General features: G+C 51.5%; 1 protein-coding gene across 1 annotated transcript in view; it reads right to left on the bottom strand.

Annotated features, from left to right (window-relative positions):
• Nucleotides 1-265: 265 nt before the first annotated feature.
• LOC103009033 (keratin, type II cytoskeletal 6A) overlaps nt 266-23,983 on the bottom strand; it is a 32,779-nt gene continuing 9,061 nt past the window's right edge. The window contains exons 2-9 of the mRNA XM_007179800.2: nt 13,058-13,266; nt 7,155-7,215; nt 6,455-6,550; nt 5,925-6,074; nt 3,247-3,376; nt 1,104-1,320; nt 847-878; nt 266-327 (exon numbers count right to left, since the gene is read on the bottom strand). Of these exons, the coding sequence (XP_007179862.1) occupies nt 266-327; nt 847-878; nt 1,104-1,320; nt 3,247-3,376; nt 5,925-6,074; nt 6,455-6,550; nt 7,155-7,215; nt 13,058-13,266 (957 nt within the window). The remainder of the gene's footprint in view (nt 328-846; nt 879-1,103; nt 1,321-3,246; nt 3,377-5,924; nt 6,075-6,454; nt 6,551-7,154; nt 7,216-13,057; nt 13,267-23,983) is intronic.

Below are 23,983 nucleotides of genomic sequence, written 5' to 3'. Positions count from 1 at the left end.
TTGGAACAGCCTTGTCTTCAACCCTGGTGGCAGGGGGACAACATCCAGGCTGGGGGCTGGTGCCCTGTCCCCTGGGCTTCTAGCCTCTGGGGCTGTACTAACACTTGTGGCAGGAAGAGCCACCCCCAGCCCCTAGCTTCACACTGAAGCTCCGCCTGCTTCCACAGCCCAGTAGCCCCTGGGGCTCACAGGGGATGTAGATTTCACTGGTACCCACGATGCTGCAGCCCCCGCTGCTCTTGAGGACACTGGTGTCCCCTGGACACTACATGGGTGTGCTGACCACACTTGGCTCGTAGAGGATGGCGCCTTTGGAGCTGCTCACAGCTGCGCGAACAGGAAGGGATGCTCAGGGCCCTGCCCTGAAATATCTCTGCCAGGCCACGCCCTCACCTGCTGCAGCTCACTTCTAAGGACATTCCCATCCCAGCTACCAACTTCCATGTCTCTCACTCCGGCCACATAAAGTGCTTAGCAGTTGCTCACGTGTCTCTCCTCTTGCCCCAGAGCCCTATCTTCTGCTTCACCCTCTCTGTTTCTATTTGTCTGAGCCTGCTTCAAATCCTCTTTCTCTAGAAAAGCATCCCCTTGTCTATATGGTTCCTTGCAGCTTCTGGGCCCTGAAGCACTGGGACCACGCTGCATGTCTGCTCCTGATTCTGACTCCCATAGACTTGGGTAGCTCTGAGGGAGAGCCTCTCCATCTGCCAGGAGCTCCAGGCAAACAGAACTCTTCCTTTGGGGTGGGGGAAGCACGCTGAGGTTTGGGCAGGGGCCAGTGTGGTCTATTATGGGTCGATCAGCTCCCAAGACCCCAGAACCGCTGGGGAGGGCTCATCTACTCACAGATATTCACGGGCCCAACACCTTCACACAGCCTGGGGGTGGGAGGAAAAGGAGACACAAGGGAACTGCATCAGAGAATGAGGCCAAGAAGCACGCGGCACCCCCCCACTTCTGCCTGCTCCACGGACCCTGTCAGCGAGGAAGGCCTGTGGTCTGCATGCTGTTTTAGACTTTCCACGACTGCAGGATGGGCAGTGGCGGCAGCAGCAACCAGAGGGCAGGAGATTAGACATACCTGGTGCCCATCCTTGACTTACCTGTGCTCCTCGCCCTCCAGCAGGCGCCTGTAGGTGGCGATCTCGATGTCCAGGCCCAGCTTGGAGCTCATCACCTCCTGGAACTCCTTGAGCAGGCAGGCCATGTCCTGCTTGGCCTTCTGCAGGGCCTCCTCCAGCCCCGCCAGCTTGCAGAGGGCATCGTTGAGGGCCGCCTCGCCCTGCTGCTCTGCCTCAGCTATGGCAGCCTCCAGTTTGCAGCGCTGGGAGGAGAGGGCACAGAAAGGCATTACGGGGCGCCCTGGAGCCCTGGGCTGACTCTTAGAAGAACAGAGAACACGGTCGTTGTGAGACAATTAGAAACAATATATATTGGTCTCTGGCCCCAGTTTCTGGACAGAACTCCCCCAAACCTTGTAATTTCCTAAGTGATAAGCACACTAAGAGCATCCTTTGTTCTAACATTTGCTCTTTGGCCCTGGTTTCTGACACAGAGTCCCTAAACCCCTTAGAATTTCCTGGGTATTGGCAACGTCTTTTGCTTAATTTAGGTGACTCTAGGTGGGCTCCTGGATGGGGGCTGGTCACCAGAAAGACCAAGCCATGATGAGAAGCTGGGAATTTTCAGCCCACCCCGCAAATCTCCCGAGAGGGGAGAGAGGCTGGGAACGGAGGTAATAATTGATCACGCCTTTGAGAGGAAGCCTCCATAAAATCCCAGCAGTAGAGGATTCAGAGAGCTTCCAGGCTGGTGACCAGGTAGAGGTGTGGGGAGAATGGCACGCCTGGAGAGGGCGTGGAAGCTCCACACCCCTTCCCCATACCTTGCCTTTTCCATCTCTCCCACCTGGGTGTTCATCCGCATCCCTTATCATATGCTTTTATAATAAACTGGTAGATGTAAAGGAATCTATTTTCCTGAGTTTTGTGAGCGACTCCAGCAAATTAATCGAACCCGAGGAGGGGGGTCACGGAGACCTCCAATATACAGCCGATTGGTCAGAAGCATAACCTGGACTTGTGATTAGCATCTGAACTGGGGGCAGCCTTGTGGGACTTGGGGGGCAGTCCCTAACCTGTGGGATCTGATGCTATCTCCAGGTAGGTAGTGTCAGAAGTGCGTTAAGTTGTAGAACACCCAGCTGGTGTTGCAGAACTGGTTAGTAAGGAAACACCCTTCCCCCATATCAGGTATCAGAAAGTGTTGTGAATGTGATAGTGGGAGGGTAAAGGAGGGACACAGGAGGAAGAGCGAGTTTTTCCTACAGTCATGGTTATGTGCCAGATTCAAATCTGCTGTGAGTTTTCATCCTAGGATTGTGACATCTGGTTCCTCTGGGGGATGGGGACCAGTTCTCCTGTCTATAACACCTCAAGGAGTTCTGTGAGTTTCCTCTAGGTAAGCCAGGCAATTTCTTTGTGACTAATAGATTTTAAGTGTCTGCCTGGTCTTCACTAGTCTAGGAGAAGAGAGTGAGTCTGAGTTTATGAACTCTGCAGAGTCACCTTGAATTTCAGGATCATAGAATTAGAGTCTTTGGTTGGAAGGGGCCTTGGAGAATATCTTTTCTATACTCCCAGCTAGTGAAGCATCCTTGCTATTCCATCTTTTTTTTTTTTTTAAACTTCATCTCTTTTTCTTTTTTTTTAATGTTTTTATTTTATTTATTTATTTTTGGCTGTGTTGAGTCTTCGTTGCTGCACGCAGGCTTTCTGTAGTTGTGGTGAGCAGGGGCTGCTCTTTGTTGCAGTGTGTGGGCTTCTCATTGCGGTGGCTTCTCTTGTTGTGGAGCACAGGCTCTAGGCACGTGGGCCTCAGCAGTTGTGGCACGCAGGCTCAGTAGTTGTGGTGCACGGGCTTAGTTGCTCCGCAGCATGTGGGATCTTCCCGGACCAGGGCTCGAATCTGTGTCCCCTGAATTGGCAGGCAGATTCTTAACCACTGCGCCACCAGGGAAGCCCCTTGCTATTCCATCTTGATGAAAGCAGGTTGCCCAGCCTCTGCTGGGGGCCTCACTGTTCCCTGGGCCTGCTCATCCTGCTGTGGGTCTGCTCTTCTGTAGAAAGGGCTTGCTCCCTCTCGTGGGAGACAGCGCAAGTTTATTCCCTCCTCAACTGGGCCCCCAGGGAGGATGGACCCACCCATCGTGACCAAGACCGGACAGCGGGTTACCCTCTGATGGCCTCATCTGGGCTTTGACATTCTCAATGTCTTGCTGCAACCACTGGATCAGCTTGTTTATTTCCAGAATCTCGTTCTTGCAGTTGCGGAGGTTGTCACAGTGGGTCCCGGCTGTCAGCCGCAGCTCCTCATACTACCGGATAGGGAGGTCAGAACCTGGGCACCCACACTGTGGTCCCTCCCAGCCCCCTTTCCCACTGTCCCCCGTGTCTCCTCTCCTGACTTCCTGGGTCAGGTGCTTTTGGATTCTTATACTTGTTCTGTTCCCCATCCCTTATCCATTTCTGGTCCTTTTCTGGGCTACTCCTTATTCCTTTCTCATATTCCAGCCCTGAATCTTTAGGCTTATTAAATTCTCCTCTAAGCTCCAAACTCCCCTCCTCTCTGTTTAGTGATTCTGTGTCTTGTCCTTTTCTCTCTGCCCTGGGATTTCCCTCCTTTTTGCTCCATCCCTGCTCTGGACCTTGGAAGGGGATTCTGTGCTCAGTCTGGGGTACCTAACAGACCAAGGACTGAGGACACAGTATGTCTGCCCCCGCCAGGGTGAATATGTTTGTATATTCTCCTTCAAAACAATTGAAAACAAAATGCAATATTATTTCCTATCTTGGCTTAACACTTTTTTTTAAACTTTTGCACATTGAATCTAATTTCTGAATAGTGTGTTATAGACTACATTAATAGATTAAAACATTAGCCAACTTTATGTTTTCTGCATATAATGGATGGGAGCGTTTTGCATAGAAAATGCAAAACAAGATAAGCACAAGTCACTCTCTTTGGCTATTGTGAAAAAGCCTGTAGTTGCCCAATCAATATCCATTCTCCTCTTCTTCAAACAGAAGCCCAGATCAGAGAATGTTTCTCAGCTTTCTCATCAACGAGGTGCACGGCCATTGCTGGGTAGGGCTTCTAGGAAAGCTGTTTAAAGTCAGAGATGACTCAGTTGTCATGTTCCTTTTGCCCTCTCTTCTTCTGCCTGCTTGGAATGAACATGTGAGATTGGTGGTATGGCAGCCATCTTGGGACATGGGGCAACCATGAGGATTAAAGCACTGTGCTAAGAATGACAGAATAGAAAGCTAGAAGGAGCCTGTGTTCCTGATGGTAACATAGAACCCCAGAGTCATCTGTGGGCAGTCTATTTCTTTACTTTCAAATTATTTGAGAAAAAAGTAAAAATCAAATTTGTTTCAACTGTTATTATTACTATTGATTTCTGATCCTCACAGCTAAATACAATTTTTAAATAATAGAGTTATCTTTCTGGTTCTAACTTAGGAGGATGGGAAACTGAGGTTATTTTCCCTGAGCCCACCTGACCGATGAATGGCCCAGGAGAGCAACTGGAGGAGGGCCCGGCCGGAGCAAAACCCGGCCGTGGGTGAGCCACAGACTGACTCACAGGGAGCTGACTCCAGGCCAGGGTTTGATACCTTGATCACCATGGATCTCCAGAAAAAGGGTAGAGCATTGCTTGGGACAATCCCTGGAGATTGGTACCCATTGCCTTCAGAAAAAAGTCCAAAGGCCTCAGTGCAGCTCTGCAGATCTGCTGTGATCCGGCCCTGTGTCTCCAGTTGCATTTCCTTCATGGTGCTTCCTTTCATGCTTCTCCAGCCTGGCTCCTGCTGGCCCTCAGCCAGACATCCCTTCCCGCATGCTCTGCTTATGGAAATCATACTTGGCCTTCAAGATCCAGACCACATCCCAGTGCCTCCGCCTTTCCAGACACAATTTGTTACTTCCGGCATCATCCTACTCCCTGAGCCTGCAGCTCGGCCTTAGCGGTCACTTCATGCTACCTCGTATTTCAGTTTGGCTGGTTACACGTTTCTCTCCCGTGGACTGTAGTTTTCTTGAGGATGGGGATGATGTGACTCTTAGTATTCTCATGGTTCCACACACCCCAGTAAGGCCCTCCTTCCCTGGCCACCCTGTTGAAAACCGTATTCACACCACACTCCCTACGCTTCACCCTGATTTATTTTCTCCATAGCACGTGTCCGTCTAACATACATCCACTGTACTTATTTGTCTTGCCTGTCCCGCCCCAGCCCCTGCCTCTGGAATGAAAGTGACACGAAGGCAGGGATTGTTTGTGCTGTGCCCTGCTGGACCTCCAGCACCTAGAATGGTGCTTGGCAAACGATGGATGCTCAATAAATGAATGAATGAATGAATGAATGAATGAGTGAGTGAATAGTGAATGGTGCCTTTCACAGATAGGGTGGGCAAGACTGAGATGATAATATTTGCTAAATCAAATTGCCCTCAGGGACACCAACTGCCCTCCCAGCAAGGCCCTAATTACCTAAGTCTGGGGCCACCTGAATCACGGTTTCTGCTCCACTATTAGTAACCACCCCATGCCATCAGCCTCCTCCCACGCCCGGAAGCCCAGAGTCCTTTTGCCATCATTGCCAATTAGCATTCCTTGAATGCTACTTAGGGGAGCACTTCCAGCGAGTCTGTGGGTGAATAAAGCTGGGGAGCTCTGATGCCAGCCCTGGGCTGTCTGTGGGGTCTCCCACACGCTCTGCGGGGACCTGGCCTGAGGCCTGGCCGAAACAATGGGGGCTGGGCGTGGCATGGCCCTCAGTCTCTCCTCACCCGCTTCCTGGGGGATAGTGGGTCTGGGGTCCCCCGGGCCCCGCCTGGGCCTCACCCGGCTCTGGTACCCAGGCCTCTGCTTGGGCTTTGCTGCGGCTGGCGATTTCGTCGTACTGGGCCTCGATCTGGGCAACGATGCCGTCCGCCTCCAGCTCCTGGCTCTTGTCCATCTTCACAGTGATGGAGGTCTCTGAGATCTGAGACTGCAGCAGGCTGATCTCCCGGGGGTGGGGACCCCGGCTGAGAACGGGTGAGCTCTTTGAGGATCAAGTGGGGGAGGGAGGGGGGAAGAAAGAGGAGACCCAGCTCTGACCTACCCACAGCAGATTTGCGCGGGCTTTGCCTAGCTGTTCTGGCCTTCGGCCACCAGCCTGCTCCTCCTCCGCACCCTCCAGTTACACAGAGACCAAGAGCCACGCTCTGGGCCGTCCGACTTCTGGGAGTCTCTCTGACTGAGTACTAGCTGTCCCATGCTGATGTCTTCACTTGCTCACTTTTAAGCCTGAAAGGTACCCGCAGGGCAGGAGCTTTCCCACCCCATCATCCCTACAGAACTGGCCCCTGGCTGACCACCTGTGGGCAGCAGGGCTGCAGGTACCTCCTCATACAAGCTTTTCAGGAAGTCGATCTCCTGGACCAGAACCTCCACGTTGGTCTCCAGGTCAGCCTTTATCAGGAAGGCTGTGTCCATATCCTGCGGCCAGAGAAGTGACAGTCGTAACCTGGGGCCACCCCTCCGCCAGCTGGGCCACCTCCCAGGCAAGGTGGTGGCAGGTGGCGGGTGTGGGACCCACCTTTCCTCGCTTAGGCCCATGTGGAAGGGAAGGGGTGACAAAGCCAAGGATGGAGTGAGGGGTCCCCAGCCCCAGGACCCCATGCCTGGGCCTGGCATTCTGATGGGGAAGCATCTGAAGGGAATGGGGTTAAAGGAGCCTTGAATGCATTCCTCAGAGCTCCCCGTGGACCTCAGGCCAGAAAATACGTCGCTATCTATGTGAGGGATCAACAAGATGATTTTCATCTCTGGGAGTCTGAGTCAGAGTCTTTGTTTTGGCTTTGATTTGGCATTTGCAACATCTCCAGCTTCTTGGGCAGGTGTAAATACAACCCCTAACACGAGTTGGGAGGTGGAGGCCAGGTCAGTCCCTGCCCTTCTGCAAGGGGCGGCGGAGGCTGGCCTTCCTCCCTCCCAGGGTCTGCGGGGTGGGACATTTGGACACGGTCCAGGGGCTGAGCGTCCCCAGGCCCAGTGGGCCAGCTCAGGGGGCCTTCTCCCTCCCTGGGCCGTCCTCCCTCACCTTCTTCAAGGCAACAAACTCATTCTCAGCCGAGGGCTGCAGGGAGAGCTCCTCTTCATATCTGGTGGAATGGGCAGGGGAAAACGTTTTAGTTGGGCTTGTGGGGTTTGGAAGGGAGTTGGTATCAGGCCTGAGGGTAGGAGCCTCTGGGAGCAAATCTGTGTCTCACCGTGTGAATGCCCTAGGGAGGCACCAGGTCCAGCCCCATCTCTGGACACCTCTGGCTCCTCCATCCACTCAACACAGCTGACTTTTATCATAGCCTCTCATTAGCCACTTTGCAAGTTTAGCTTCCATGCCACTGCCCAGTAGCCTGTTCCTGTGTCGAATCATTCTCTGGGAAGTCCTTCTTTTTTTTTTTTTAGAAATTCACGTTATTTATTTATTTATTTATTTATTTATGACTGTGTTGAGTCTTCGTTTCTGTGCGAGGGCTTTCTCTAGTTGCAGCAAGTGGGGACCACTCTTCATCGCGGTGCGCGGGCCTCTCACCATCGCGGCCTCTCTTGTTGCGGAGCACAGGCTCCAGACGCGCAGGCTCAGTAATTGTGGCTCACGGGCTTAGTTGCTCCGTGGCATGTGGGATCTTCCCAGACCAGGGCTCGAACCCGTGTCCCCTGCATTGGCAGGCAGATTCTCAACCACTGCGCCACCAGGGAAGCCCTGGGAAGTCCTTCTTAAAGCTACCTTTATTCTATCTTGCTGCTGAGGAAGCTTACCTCATCTAGTCGTTTCCTCTGGGAGGGCGGTGAAGAGTTGGCTGCCTGTTGCTAGCACAGCTGTCTTTTCTGAGTTGTTCTGAGAGTTGGCTGTAGTCACTGAAATCCCAGCTGACCCCGTGCCCCTCTTCACCAGGAGAGTTCTGAGCCTGGCCTCTACCTGCAGCTCACTTGCAGAGGTAGCAATTACTCACTTTATCAGATCCTCAGAGACAGCCCGCCTATTTCCTCTAGGCTCCAAGGGAGCTCCTCACCCACTCACTGCCCCCGAAGGCAACGGTATCAGGGTCAGGGGTTTAGTCTGGCCGAATGACTCAGTTTGATGAGCGACATCGATGCATTAAAAGCTTCCCCATGCTTCCTGACGCCCGTCCTTCCATTTTCCAGCATAACTCTGCCGCTGCGCAGGCTCTGGACACTGAGCCTGCCGCCTGGGTGTCAACCCCAGCTCTGTCCTGTGCTAGTCATGTGACTTTGGGTAAGTGACTGCGCCTCTCTGGGCCTCAGTTTCATCATCTGTAGAATGAGGATAACACTGGTCCTGCCTCACAGAGCTGTTGTGTTACAAATATCACCCTAGTTAACGTCTGCAAAGCACCACGCCAGTGCCTGGCACAGGGTAGTGTGTATTTGCTATTATTGTTAAAATACCATCTGGTCTCATCCTTCTCCTATTGCCCCACTTTTAAAATCAAAAGTCCTCATCTTGAGCTGCAAAACATGTCCCCTGCCCATCTTGTATCCATCAAGAAAGGCATCACTCCTGCTGAGAGGGCTGGCCTTACCCCACCCATGACCTTACCACATCTCGCCTGTCACAGTCTGCTTGAGTTGCCCCCTCTCACTTGCACACTCTGGTCCTTCCTTGTCACCTGCTCCTGTCCCATCTTCTTTTCTGTGGTCTACTCTGGACTCCTCTTTTATAAGAAACAACTGGAATGAAACATGTCCTTCAAGGCCCTGAGCAAAATGGCACCTCCCCCAGGAAGTCTTCCTGGGCCACATCTGCTCTCTCGCTCTCTTGGGGTTCCTCTCCCCTCATGCCTTGTACCACCTTGTAGCTGTTGGTGTGCACACGTGGAGGTCTGTGCTGACTGGACAGGGGCATCTTGCGGGAAAGAGCCAGACTTTCCCAACTTTATCACACCCACACTGCCCAGCACAGCGTCTGGCCCCAAGGAGACATATGGCTGACACCTGCAGCGTGTGTGTCCCCAACGTGGCTCTGTTCCACCAAATCCTTGCTCTTAGCATATTCACACTGTCAATGGAGATGTGTCTCTTTCAACCCTCCCCCGCTGGCATGAGAGACCCACCCAGGACAATGAGGCAATTTATCTAGGCCTCAGCTTCTTGCAAGAAGCACTGAATCTACTAGCCTGTGAGTTCTTCATTAACACATGCTTATCCACTACCTTCTGGTGTGTGAGTCAGGTCTGGAGCTGTTCTCAGGGAGGGCCAGCTATACAACCTTCACCACAAAGAACTGGGAGGGAGACAGGGAGATGGAGCAACTGGGGGTGATGACTTCTAGTTGCACCAGGAGGAGGCAGGATGGGATATATTGTATTAGCCCAAATGTTGCGAAGAAATCCCAAGAGGGGCTTATCAGGAAGAAGGAACAGTGGGAGTCCAAGCTCGGAGGGAGGAGGGTTTGGGGATCTGTTTGGGGACTGAGAAGTGTGCAGGACCTACCAAGGGACTGATGGAAGATAAGGCAGAGCAGGTGGTAGGGCAGAACCCTGGAGCGCCGGGAACGGCAGGAGAAAACTTGTTTCACATGAAAAGAGGAAGAGCGTGGTGGGAAGGGAGATGAAGACAAATTCGCAATCTCAGAGCTTCTGCCGTGTGCCAGACAGGCAGTATCCTAGATGCTCTGCCTGCATTATCCCACCTGATTGTGCTACCACCTAATGAACTAAGTTTTCAGCTTCCCATTTTATAGATGGGGAAACTGAGGCCCAGATCGTTTATGTCACTTGCCCTAGGTCCCCCGGCTGGGTGGCAGCAGGGCAGACTCACTTTTTCTTGTAGGCCTCCAGCATGTCCTGGAGGCTGCAGAGCTCCGACTCTAGCCGGGCCCGGTCCCCGGTCACGCAGTCCAGCTGCTTCTGAAGGGCATAGATGTAGGTTTCGAAGATGGGCTCGATGTTTCTCGGGCAGCACCTCTGTTGCTGCATGAAGTTCCACTGGGTCTCCAGCAGCTTGTTCTTCTGCTCTAGGAACCAGACCTACAGCCAAGAACAGAATGTTATTGGGGTGCGGGGACCCTGGGGACCATGACTGGCGAGAGTAAGTGCTGGTGGGGGCAGTGGAATCCATCTGTGCTCCCACTCCCAACACGCTACTGCTGTGTCTCTGTGTCTCCCCTGCCTGGGGTGGCTCATAAGACCCCACCTCCCACCCAGGGTCACATGCTGTAAAGGAAAGAGGGCTTTCCCAAGAGGCCTGGGACAGGTCCTCCTTCCAGCCGTGCTTTCCTCCTATGAGCCTGGTAACCTGGGCCGAACCATCCCAGCCCTTCAAGCCTCACTTTGCTGCCGAAAGCTCCTACTTGGGATCTTATGGGGAGACCTTTGTACGTCTTCATACTAATGTAAGCTGGTGAGTATACTGGGAATTGGGGTTTCTTCAATTACAGCCCAGGGGCACTCGGGACAAAGTGCAAAGGCTCGGTGCTAACACTTGGTGCTACTCTGCGCCATCCTGCTGGCTGAGTCCAAAACATGTCCCTGTCACAGTGTTGTGGAGAGTTCCTGGCCCAACCCTTTATTTTTGTGGCTTGGAAACCGAGGTTAGGAGAAGCTGAGCGAGTTGGCTGTGGTCACGCAGCTAAGCTAGTCACTGGCAGGGCACACACGGTCTCTGGTCCTCGCCCTGGATTTTGCATCTTGTGCACCATCTCTCAAGAAAACGGCAGAGGAAGTAATGTTGCCCTCAACAGTCCCATTACCAGGAGGCTCTCAGCCTCATAGAAGGTGATGTGACGTAGCTGACGATCAGGGCCCACATTGTTAGGATGAGTTTACAACCAGAACTTAATGACCTTTCAAAATAAAACTGTAAGTCTAACAGTTCCCATTTACTAAAACAAGTTCCTTTTGGGAGCATTTTGCATATATTAGTTCCTTTAATTCTCCCAATCCATCTCTGCCCCCTACCCCACTGGGCAGCAGGGTCCCTGAGGCTGGGAGGCGAGTGGTTTGCAGAGGGCCTCAGGGTAACAGTCAGGAGTGGAGCCAGCACAAGGGTCCAGGTCTCCTGACTGCCAGTTCAGGACTCTTTGCCCTAAACTTGGGGTCACCAGAAACACCAGCTCAGCCCTTGGCATGTATCCTGACCGCAAGAGCCTCCCTGGGGTATAGGGACAGGCCCAGAAGCAGCTGAGGTGACAGGCCAGTCCAGCGCCTTCCAAAGGCAGCACATCATCCTTCCCTGAAGCTTTTCAGAGCTGAGGCTCGGGGGTTGACAGATGTAAGACTTTGGTCACTGCCGCTTTGTATCCCTAGCTCTGACTGCCCCACCTTCTCCTCATCTCAGGCCTAAGCTGATGGCAAATTCCAGGGTCACAGTGCCCACCCCTGCCTCCAGGCCCAAGGGTCTCGCCCCAGCTCATGCCCTCAGAAGACGGCTCTTTCGTTAAACCCTCACCCCCATATCTCTCCAGTGTACCTCTTTCCTTCTCAACCTTGAGCTTTTGTCTCCTCCTCCAGGAAGCCTTCTTGGATTGAAACACTGTTACCCCACATTTGCATGATCTTATAAATTACCCATCTGCACTTGCTTCTCTTGTCTATGTTTGCGTCACTACACGCATATACCTAATCATCAGTACAATAAAAATAGCTAACATGTATATGCCAGGCGTTGGGCAGCCTACTAAGTACTTAACATGCAAGTTTTGCTTTAATATTCTCAATCCCCCTGTGAGGTGGGTACTATTAATATCCCCTTTAACAGACAAAGGAACTGGGGCTTAGAGAGGTTAGTTTTCTTCAGGTCATTGAGCCAGTAAGTGGTTGAGCCAACACTGTAAACCTGACTAGATTCTATAGTGCTGTCCCACAGAACTTTTGTGGTGATGGAAATGTTCTGTATCTGCATCCATTATGGGACCCATTAGTCACATGTGGTGACTGAGCACTTGAAATGTGGCTAGTGTCACTGAGGGACTGAATTTTAAATTTTATTTAATTTTAATTAATTTATATTTAAATAGCCCCATGTGACTAGTGGCTACCATGTTAGCACAACTCTAAAATCTGGACTCTTACTACATTATACAAACAGTAACCAAAACTTATCAAGTCACTTATTTTGTTTGGACCAAGAACATTAGATATAAATTAAAACAATAAAAATAAGAAATTATTTGTATCTATAGGCAAGAGCATGCCGCTATGTTTAGCGGGGTGTGTGTGTGTGTGTGTGTGTGGTTCCAGGAAAAAGGCAGCAAATATGCTTCCTTTTTCTTCATTTCCCAGCCTTGGCCGGGGTTGGGGTGGATGCGTGAACACTGTGTAAGTCAGCAATGGGATTGTGTTGAACAAATGTGAGCATGAGATTCTACGGGTGTAGTTCATAACTCATGAGTTGCTACTTGTATAACCTTGGATGAGTTGGTTGCTATCTCAGAGTCTTACTTTCCTCAGCTCCAGAGTTTGCAGGGTTATGTGTATCATGCTCTACGTGCCCATGTTAGTTTTCATCTCTAAGCCCAGCCCCTCCTCAAAGGCTCAACATTTTTTAAAAAATTAATTAATTTATTTATTTTTGGCTGTGTTGGGTCTTCGTTTCTGTGCGAGGGACTTCTCTAGTTGCAGCGAGCGGGGGCCACTCTTCATCGCGGTGCGTGGGCCTCTCACTATCGCGGCCTCTCTTGTTGCGGAGCACAGGCTCCAGACGCGCAGGCTCAGCAGCTGTGGCTCACGGGCCCAGTTGCTCCGCGGCATGTGGGATCTTCCCAGACCAGGGCTCGAACCCGTGTCCCCTGCATTGGCAGGCAGATTCTCAACCACTGCGCCACCAGGGAAGCCCCGAGGCTCAACATTCTTGACTGCAGGGTCCCAGTTCTTCTCCTGAGTCCACCTCCGTGCCCTAAGCGTGTGCCCTGTTTCCCACTGGCCTGGACACTTCCGGAGAGCAGAGCCTCCCCTGGAGCCTCAGGGCTGAGCCGCCACTCACTTGCTCTTGAAGTCCTCCACCGCGTCCTGCATGCTTTTCAGCTCCATCTCCTGCTTCGAGCGCTCTCCCCCCAGGCTGTCCAGCTGCTGCCTCAGGTTGTTGATGTAGGCTTCAAACATGGGCTCAAGGTTGGCCCTGGTGGCTTTATGCTCCTGCAGGAGGCTCCACTTGGTCTCCAGGACCTTGTTCTGCTGCTCCAGGAACCGCACCTGGACGGGGGAAGAAGAGAATGAAGTCTGGAGAAACTGGGGAGGCAGAGCCAGACACCCCAATTAATACGGGAGAGAGGAAAAGTATGCCTGTCTGCCAATGATATAACTGACAACTCCAGGTCAAAATGGAAAAGCCCATCAAGCCACCCCGATGTTCTCTGGGGCTCCACAGAACTAGTGCAGTGTGCCTTGGAGACTTTGATGGGGAGCCTCTCTTCCTGGGGTAAGTGTCTCTACAACACCTGCTCTGGGTTAGGTTAGTTTGCCCAGGGAATTTAACAGCTTCACTCTTCCCTCTGTGTTGACTGAACCAGCCGGCATGGCTCCCAGGGAGGATGAGGGGAAATTCCCACAGGTCCTGCGGGGCAAGCTGGCCCCACCTGCAAATACCTCTGCCCCCGGGAGGTGCTTGCTGAGCGGATGCGCTTTCCCACAGGGAGGTCGTTGGGTGACAGCTGCGCTCTGGCCGGGGCCTCTCCAAAACTTCCTGCCAACCCAACCGCATGGACCAGATGCAGCCCCCGGCTCACTTTGTCAATGAAAGAGGCAAACTTGTCATTGAGGGTCTTGATCTGCTCCCGCTCCTCTTTCCGTACCCGCTGGATGTTGGGGTCAGTTTGCAGGTTGAGGGGAGTCAGGAGCCTCTGGTTGATGGTGACCTCTTGGATGCCTCCAGGGGGACAGATGGAGAAGCCAGAGCCCCCATAGCCCCCTCCAGTTCCGCCCCCATAGCCGAACCCACCACTGACCCCGATCCCTCTGCTCGCCCTGCCATCAAAGCCACTTCGGAAGCTGCTGCTGCAGCCACTGGTGGAGACCCGCTTGGTCCCCCCCAGGTTGTAGAGGCTGAGGCTTCCACAGCTGGCCCCAGCGCCGCTGATCCTTCCCAGTCCTCCACTGCCCCCCCGGGGAGTGGGCCACAGAGACGGAGCTGAAGCGAGAGCGGCCGGTGGCTGGGGTGGTGGCCGAGGCCGTGCTGAAGCCCCTGCGGCTGCCGGTCTGGAAGGTGATAGCGGGCTGCCTGGACGTGGTGGCTGGGAGAGGCTGGCGAGGAGAGCTCCTGATGTGGGTACGTGTGGAGGGGCATGGAGGAGACAGGGCAGCTGGGGCGCCCTGGCCCCCTGGGCTTTTATGGGCCTCTGGGAGGGGAGGGGCAGGGCGTGCTCAGGCAGGCCTGTGATGGCATCTCCTTGGCATCCACCAACCCTGAGCCCACACTCAGCTCCCCTCTGGAAACAGTGTAAAAGCCACTGGTTGGTTCCCTGACATCCCTCCCGCACGTGGAAACTCCTTTCTAGTCGCAACTTGATCAGCCGATGAACGAGAAGCAGGTAAATTGCTTTCAGTCTCATCCTAATCATGCATCTTATAATGGACTCAGAAAACACTGCCTCATTTCTAAACCGCTCTCTTAGGCCTGGGACCAACTCCCTCTTGTCCAAACATCTTGTGTCAACCCCAGCGACTGCGGTTCACTGTTTCCTGTTCCTTTCTGTCCCTTAGGTGTGCATCTTATTCCTGAGCACTTTCTGGGCAATTATCGCCCCTCCCGACCCCGTCCCCAGCTCAAGCAGTCCCTCCAGATCTTGAAGAGCCTGCTCTACACTCATCTTTATCGGGAATCCACCCGTTTTGATTGCCCCTTTATTTTACTCTGAAGCTGCCATCTCTATTGCACGGGTCACACACGACATCCTGGGGCGTCAGTGTGTGCGTCCGTGCGTGCACGTATGTCCTGTCCATTCCTGTATAACGTGACCCTCAAGGCCAGGTCTTCTGCCTGCGTGGAGAGCAGTTGACAGAGTGGGAAGATGGGTTTGAATCCCAGCCCTGCCGCTTCCTAGTGGTGAGACATGGGGCCAGTCATGAAACTTCTCTGGGCCGGTGTGGGTGTCTGTAAAGTGGGGTTTGTGATGACTATTCATGGCAAAACAGCTTTTGCAACGCTGAGGACATGTAACTGCTGAGCCGATGTTTGTTGTGTCTTCTTTCCTGATATAATCACGTGTGTGTGAAGGAAGTGCCAGCAGGGCGTCTGTCCTGAGCAAGGCCTGCGGGGATTCGAGAGAAGCACAATACACGTTCTTCTTCTTTAATAACAGGCTTGTGGTCCTGTTGGGAAGACAAAATGAAAGCACACTGAGTAACTTATGAAAAGGTGATACGCAGTAAAACACCACCTCTTGGCTCTGTTTCAGGTCGCCTTATTCCAGAAGTCTCCCTCATTGGCCACTTTTCCTATTGATGGCCAAGGATCCTGACCCTTTAATCCTTCATCAAAAAGCCCCAGTGGCTGCACTGAGTAGAGGACTTGTTTTTTGTTTTTTGTTTTTTGGGTTGTTTTCCCTGTTAGTCTTTAAAAAATTTTTTGTTTAATATTTTATACAATTTTAAAAGGTTACTTTCCATTTACAGTTATTACAAAATATTGGCTATAGTCTTCGTGTTGTAAAATACATCCTTGTAGCCTGTCTTACACTCAATAATAGTTTGGACCTCCCACTCCCTCACCCCTATATTGCCCCTGCTCACTGGTAACCACTAGTTTGTTCTCTATAACTGTGAGTCTGCTTCTTCTTTTGTTATAGTCACTAGTTTGTTGTATTTTTTAGGTTCCACATGTAAGTGATATCATACAGTATTTGTCTTTCTCTCTGACTTATTTCACTTAGCATAATGCCCTCCAAGTCCATCCATGTTGCTGCAAATGGCAAAATTTCATTCTTTTTTATGGCTGAGTAGTATTCCAGTGTATATATATACCACATCTTCTTTATCCATTCATCTGTTGATGGACACTTAGGTTGCTTCCATATTTTGGCAATTGTAAATAATGCTGCAATGAACATAAACACGTGGAGGTTAAACAATGTTACTAAGCAATCAATGGATCATGGAAAAAATTAAAGAAGAAATCAAAAATTACTTAGAGACACGGGACTTCCCTGGTGGCGCAGTGGTTAAGAATCTGCCTGCCAATGCAGGGGACATGGGTTCGAGCCCTGGTCCAGGAAGATCCCACATGCCGCGGAGCAACTAAGCCCGTGCACCACAACTACTGAGCCTGCGCTCTAGAGCCCGCGAGCCACAACTACTGAGCCCAAGTGCCACAACTACTGAAGCCCATGCGCCTAGAGCCCATGCTCCACAACAAGAGAAGCCACCGCAATGAGAAGCCCGCGCACCACAAGGAAGAGTAGCTCCCACTCGCTGCAACTAGAGAAAGCTCGCGCGCAGCACCGAAGACCCAATGCAGCCAAAAGTTAAAAATAAATAAATAAATTTATATTAAAAAAAATACCTAGAGACAAATGAAAATGAAAACATGATGATCCAAACCCTATGGGATGCAGTAAAAGCAGTTCCTTTTTTTTTTTTATTCTTTAAAAATCAAAGTATAGTTGATTTACAATATTTCATATATACAGCAAAGTGATTCAGTTTTAGGCAAAAGCAGTTTTAAGAGAGAAGTTTATAGTGATCCCTGTTGGTCTTGTTGACTGTGTCCTCCAGCCCCTATCCATCTAAATTGATAAGGAGTCTCCAAGGCTTCTCGTCCCCTTTTGTCTTCATCTCACATCCCGGGGGCGGGGGTGGGGGCGGAGTCAGACAGAGAAATATTTAGATCTTCTTTTGTCTTGCTGACTTCTTGCTTCTTGCAGTGGCTTTGGAGGATGGGAGAGGGAGAGAGAAGCTGAAATGTATGCCGTCTCTGTTTTGTCGATGAGGAAACTGAGTCCCCGCTTGGTAAATGAAGGAGACCAACATTGCTGAGCTAGAGAGAAGCAGAGCCACATTCCGTGGTCTCTCCACACAGGGGTCCTTTCAGAGGTGCAGGTGATGGGTTGGCAGATGCTCGCCAGCCTCAAGCAGCAGCTTGGCACTCGGAGCGGCGGTTCTCTGTTTCCTGGGCTATTTCCTCCTTGGGGCTGAGGCCAGGGAATGGGCCTCTCCTCCATCGAGAGATTGTTTGACAGTCTCAGTTTCCACAGGGAACCCATGAATCATAGCTTTTGTTGATACAGGCCAGGAGGAGCACAGGAGTTCTCTTGCCTGGTTGCCAACGGGTCCAGATCCCAGCTGGGGTGGTGAATGCGTCTGCGGTGGAAAGAATAATCGTCTTTGTGTTCTGTACTCGTGGCATGATGATCTTTCTCCCAGAAGAAGGGACACTTGTTTCCTGAGCCATGCTGAGGAAACTCTTCAGAGCTTTCCAGGGAACAAAAGCTGGTGAAGGGTCAAGGCTGGGAGGGCCTTCGCTGGCCCGTCCACGGGAATGGGGGTCACCGCAGCTCTTGCCCATCAAGCTTCCTGTGCGGAGGGTGCTCCAGGCTGCCTTCCCTCCTGGGTCATGCTTTTCTTTCCCAAACCCTCTCCTGGGAGCCTATTCCAGGCATTGCCGTCTCATCCTGTTTCCAATCTTGTTTCCCTTGGCCATCACCTCTTGTCTGGGGTTGCCCACTTCCTTCCTTCCCTCCCTCCTCTCTCTAATTTTCCCACCTGGACCGTTGTTTCCAAAGCTAGATTGTCTTACTCGTTGACTTTGGTGAAGTAGATGGAAACAGATATGTCTTACCTCTCTTTCTCCTTCACTCCCCCTCCTGTGACCTTTGACCTTCACTGTGACCTTTACCCTGGTGGACAATGTCTACCTGAATGCCTAGGACACCCCAGCCTCCCACTTTAAAACCTCAGAACTTAGAGACTATGACACCTCTGCTTTCCTTCCTGCCAACGAGGTTTCTTGTTTCGATTTTTAACCTCCTTTATAATTCTGCTTTGAACTCTCCCCGCAAGAAGCCTTCTCAGATAAACTGTGCCCAAGACCAGCCCCTTCACACCTGTTCCCTGAGCAGGCCTGTGTGTGGCTTGCACATCGGCGTATTGTTCCTCCTGCCTTGGTTTCCTGGTGGTCTGGAGGGTTGGGGTGTGTCCCCTTTTCCCTGCCCTGCCTCGTAGCACCCTACAGAGAATTGTGACTGCGGCTCACTGGACATAGGTTGTCTAATTTAAAGAAGAGCTTCAGGAACATATTCCTTTCTGTTCTCCAGATCTCCTGAGTTTCTCCAACACTGTACTGTTGGGTCTATCTGGGAGGAGTTTTCTTGAGGTTTGAGGAGTCGTGGATTCAAAAGCTATAGTATGGACTCTGGTGCCCAAGGCTGGGAGCGCCAAACTCCTCCACTTCCCTGTTCCTGCACCGTCTGCTTGGGTTGGTCTCTCCCATCCTCAGAGGGATGCTGAGGCTTTTGGCTGTGGTGGATTGCAAGGAGACTGACCCGAGGTGGCAACCAGGGCTTGAAGTCAGGGGAAGAGGGGAGGAAAACATGAAGGCACACCTCCCAAGGCCATGGGGGTGGGGGGCACACCAAGGAGCTTTGGCTTCCAACCAGGCCAGGGCCGGAGTAGGGCAGGCTGGAGGGGGCAGAGGGGATTGGGTCATCCTCTAGAGCAGGCTGGCTGATGCTCAGAGCCAGGGTCCCTGGGTACAGTGTCCAAGTCCCCAGGCCTCAGCCACCCACCCCCAATCCCTCAATATTCTAGATCCCTCCCAGACAGCCCTCTCCTACTGTCTCAAGGAGTTCTGCTTGTAGTTAAAAACTATTTATTAGCACTTGCTATATGCCAGGTGTTTACTGATCCAGGCACAGGAGATATAGCAGTGAACAAAGCAGACAAACCCCTTCCCTCCCGGAGCTCACACTGAAAGAGAAAGGGGGTTGGGGCCATCTGGAGGTTCAGTCACAACCTGAGTCTTACAACTTCTGGGGACTGAGTACAGAGATGATAATTCTGTTGCAGTGGTACCTGAGACATCCCACCAGAAGCACTCTTCAACTTTGACTGTTCCTGCCGGGGCAGCCGACTTCCTCAACACTTGGCATCTCTAACAGGCAGCACCCAGCCTGCCTGTACAGGGGTCAGAACTTCCACCACATGGCCCCTTTGCTCCTGCATTCAGTGGCAACAATTCCTCTCCAAAGGGACTAAACGTGCCAACTGACCTCAAGAAACCACCGAGATTCAGGACTTGGGATGTGTACTTGCGCACGGCCAGATCTTACCTGATCTGCTCCCCTCCATTGCCCACATAACCGGGGCTTTCACTCAGGTCCAGATTCAATGGGCAGGTACAGAGCCTGGTGCAGATGGGCAGGTGGCCCTCAAGGCCCCTTCCTCAATTTTAGCAGCAAATTGGAGTGCTCTTTCCATTCAAGCTTGTGCTTAAGAGAAGCAAGATGGAGAAGCCCCTTCCCTCCACGATCAAGAGCTTCAGATACACCCAGCAGCTGTGCACGCACAAAGCATGGATGGATACATGGCCACCCACGTCCTGAGAACATTCACGAGACGATAATCTACACATGAATGTGGTGTCGACTGGGTGCGTGGGGATAGAGAGGTGAAGCAAAGGAGCAGAGTCAATCTTTAGAGCTGAGGGAGGCTCAGAGAGGACGAAACCAAGGACAGGAGCCACTGAAGGCCACACAGTCATCTGGTAGACCAGCCAGAGCCCCCGATCCCTTCTGATGCCTTTTGCCCCGAACCTCCCTCACATCATAGAGCCAGTGAGAAAAGCCCCCTTTGCCTGGGAAGCACAGCTGGGGTTCTTCCTGGAGGGAGGGGGTGGTACGATGCCAGTGTCTCAGGGCCCTCACAGTGCCCCCCCCCACAGAAAGCATCTGGAAGGATTCATATGTGTCTTGGCCATCTGCCTCTGACCATCTTAATGTCCTCCCGTGTCCCCGGGAGGGGGCACTTCACCAAGTCTCTGTGGTTGGTGGTGAGGAGGAGCTGCCAAACGGGGATGCTGCTGGGAGAGGAAAGTGGGGGAGCAACGGGATGCCCCAGCGGCTCTTCCTGGGCCATCTGTGAACAGAGGAACACACTACCTAGGAATCCCAGCGAGGTAAACGTGGCATGTCGTCATGGTCTGTGGGCACAGGCTGGGTGGGCTGGGCGGTACTCGAGCACCGAGGGAGGCTCTTTACACCATCCCATTGGCTCGTTACTGGGCTTGGGGGTTGCTGTTGAGGGTGTGTGTGTGTGTCACCAGCTGGGAAGAAACAGCCGGATGTGTCAACCTCACCCCTGTGCTAGGCTGGGCACTGCCCAGTGTCTCGTGGGCTTGGATGTCATGGAAACGCTTTCTTCCTTCCTGCTTTCTAGTCTCATCCTCTCAGCCCCAGTTATTTTGACCTGAGCCTTCAGACAAGATGCAGTTGTTCATTTATTCATTCAACAAATGTCTGTGGAACTTACAATGTACTAGGCACTGGGATACCAGAGTGAAGGGGGTCCCATTACCAACACATCCAGGGCACGGACCATTAGGATAGTGTCGCCGTATGGATAGGAGTAGGCATAGGATGTGCACGGGGAGCTCTGACACAGCTGCCAGGTGTCTAGGAGGCCAGGCCATGACCCTGGGGTGTAGACCCCAGGCCCTTGCTTTCACCTCAGCTCCAGAAAAGTTCATGAAGTATGTGTTACAGAGGTCCCTATTTTATGGATGAGGAGAGTGAGGCCTAGAGTCCCACAGGAAGTTGAGAGTAAATCTGGAGTTAGGACTCTTGTCCCCTGTCCCCCAGCACAGGACTTGTGCCCATGCCACCCTGATCCCTGCTGGATAAAAGGTTCTGCATGGTTCCCACCCCCAGGGGCTTGCTGGGCTGTGAGGAAGATAAAATTGATGTACTTATATGAAACAATAAAAGTCATATAAAGTGGCATACAACAGAATTTAAAAAGGTGAAATTCAGACAGTGAGCGGCATGACTGAATGCAGGATAGATGTTGAAGGCTGCAGACGAGCCTTGCTCTCCCTGCTGGCTCCAAGGACCACATTTTGGGTGCACACAAGAGGACGCAACCCCCTGAGTGTGGGAGGAGAGGCTGGGGGAGCCGGCTTGGCTGAACATTTCTCACTGATAAATCACAGAGTGATTCCATTCACGGATCCTTGAGATGGGATTGCATTGATCTGCTGAATGCACACCCACCTTGTCTGTAAAGCTGCATTACTGTCTAAAACCTTTTGGTGACACATTATTTACCTGGGTATTTCCACGGGCAGGAGTTTCTGGATGCGGGGCTGTGTTCTCCACCATCTCCTGGAGGGCGGGGCCTGTGGAGCATCCAGCCTTGGCCTCGGAGTCCCTGTCTCATCCTGGACTGCCTGACACCCAGCTGACCTGCGGGCACCGTGTGAGCATACGCTGATGATGAGGATGGTGACAATGACGATGGTGTTGGGAAACCGAGAGCCATTAAGCTGGGAGCGATTGGCTCCAGGTAACTGGAGAGCAGGTAGCTCTCCGTGCTCTGCTTTAACAGGGTAAATATTCAAAAGCCCAGACACAGAGTAATGAAAAATTAAGATCTGTGACCTGTTACTGCAAAAGAATTCGTCTCTTTGAAGAAGGACTCAGCGGAGGACTCTTTCAACTGGTCAGCTCTTCTTGCGTGCACTCAAAGTGTGATTGACTGATACGCAGCTTCCCTGGAGGGCTTCTAGGAAAAGCCCTCTGCAAAACCACGAGTATTTCTGTAATCTGATGGGATGAAATAGTTTTCACAAAACAGACCAGCGCCATGTCTGTGCTGCAGGTTACACTGAGTGGCCAGGGCGCTGCTCTCACCTTCCTTCCTGGAAAAGGGCTAAAATGCTGTGTGATCCCACAGGCAGACGCCTCAGTGCCCTCTGGTGATTCTCCTCTGGTGGATATTCTAGATATGCTCCCATCAGGCCAATGAGAGACACTAATTCCTTTTAAAGGAATGCTTCAATGTGCTTTCCACTTGCCCCCAGCACTGGTTTATCAAGCAAGAGTTGGCCAGCCTGGAGTGAGCCCAGAGGTGAAAATGATGAAGGTATTGGGAAATAGGAGGTGTGAGGGGAGAGGAAAGGCATGATGCAAGGAGGTCAATCTGTTTCTTTGGCTTTGTTGTAGCCACCAGGGAATAGAATACACTTAAACTCAGCAAGAGGAATTCAACTTAGTAACAAAGGGCTTCTACTGTCTAATGGTAAACAAGGAAATCCTCTCTCCAGGGAAGTCGTGAGATTTCTGATTCTTTCTGGAATGATTGAGAGGGTGTGATTCTGCAATAAATGGAGTTCTTTTTGTTTGCTTGTTTTGTTTTGTTTTTCTGGAGCATTTAATGTCTCTGTGAGATTAGTACCTATACGCTGTACCCTGATAAGGTTGTTTAGGTATCATGGTATTTTATGGATTTAGTTCTAAAATGTGGTTTCCCTACATTTTCAAAAACTGCCCTTCACTTGAAGGAATTGACAATCACTCAACCTCTCTGAAGTTGGACCTGCCACTGTTCACGTACCTTTATGCTTTGCATGCATGTACCACTCTTGCCTCTTAATTTACATGGGGTGTGTGTGTGTGTGTGTGTGTGTGTGTGTGTGTGTTTATGGGTGTAGTTCTGGCTCTGTCAAGTCAGAGGGATTTTTCTTCAAGGGTAGGCACATAATTCAGTTGAATCCAACATGAGCTTAATAATGCACCTACCTGCCTTTCAATTATCTGCAGTGTCTAAAAGCTAGCTCTGCCACAGGTAACCTTACACGGTATTGCTGAGTGACTTTGCTGGGTGGCTGAGTGACATAGAGCATATATGAGCAAATAATGAGGTTTGGAAAACATGTTTTTAGATGAGAGTAATACAGGCTAAAGACAGTCGTACTCCACTCATCACTCCTACATCACCAAGGAATAAACGAGAGGTCAGAGCGGGGAAAATAAGGCTGCAGAGACTGGTAAGGTTCTCAGGAGGAGGAAAGACAAAATAAAGCTTGGATGGAGTCCAGAGCTGGGGGAGGAGAGAACGGGATGCTGTGCCAGCTTGGGCAAAAGCAGTCATTCCTCATCCTCCCAGTATGGGCTGGCATTCTCAGCCTCAAGGGCAACACTCCTTGGTGTTTGCCCTCGGTACGGGGTATGTCACCAGCTGATGTCATGAGCCAGCAGATGTCCCATTGAGGAGAGGAGCCCACTCCTGTGTTTGCTCTTAGCACCCTAGCGCAATGGCATCTCCACTGGAGGGCAAGCACAGCCGGGAAGGGCTGGAGTGATGGGGGAGGCCAGGTCGGCCCCTCCTGGTGCACACCTGCACCTCTCCCCACGGCCAGAGGGGGAACTGATGGAGCCAGAGTCCAAGGGTGAGACCGCACCGCCTTAGCACTGGGGAATAGCAAAGATTACGAAAGGAGGCAGGTCAGTCCTTGCATCCTGGCTCTGCCTCTTTCTTGTCACTTCATCATCAGAACTGGGATAAAGTTTAGCAAGGTGGTTGGTACAGGAATCAGTAACTCTCATGCACTACCTTCCAGTGATTAGAAAATATGACAGAAGAGGTTCTAATTCACAACAAAAAACTGTAAGATCCCTGGGGGAACCTAATAGCAACAGCAACCACAAAACAAAATGCACAAGAATAAGAAGAAAACATTGAAAACAAACAAGCAATGAGTAGAAATCACTGTATCAGAAACCATCATGGAATAGAAAGCTTTAGTAATGACAGTGGTGTGATCGCACAAAGAGATGACTGGAACAGGACAGAGAATGTACGAATTCAATGTAATAAAAGTAGTATTTCAATGGGGGAAAAGGAAGATATACTTTTATGCAGCAAAAAAAGTACAAAAGGGAAAAGAACATTGACCCAAATTCCCACTCCTCAGAATCAATCA

Source organism: Balaenoptera acutorostrata, chromosome 11 (assembly GCF_949987535.1).
Source record: "Balaenoptera acutorostrata chromosome 11, mBalAcu1.1, whole genome shotgun sequence".
In the NCBI taxonomy this organism is placed as follows: domain Eukaryota; kingdom Metazoa; phylum Chordata; class Mammalia; order Artiodactyla; family Balaenopteridae; genus Balaenoptera; species Balaenoptera acutorostrata.
Note: the sequence above shows the minus strand (reverse complement) of the source record. Positions and strands in the feature narration are given on the sequence as shown.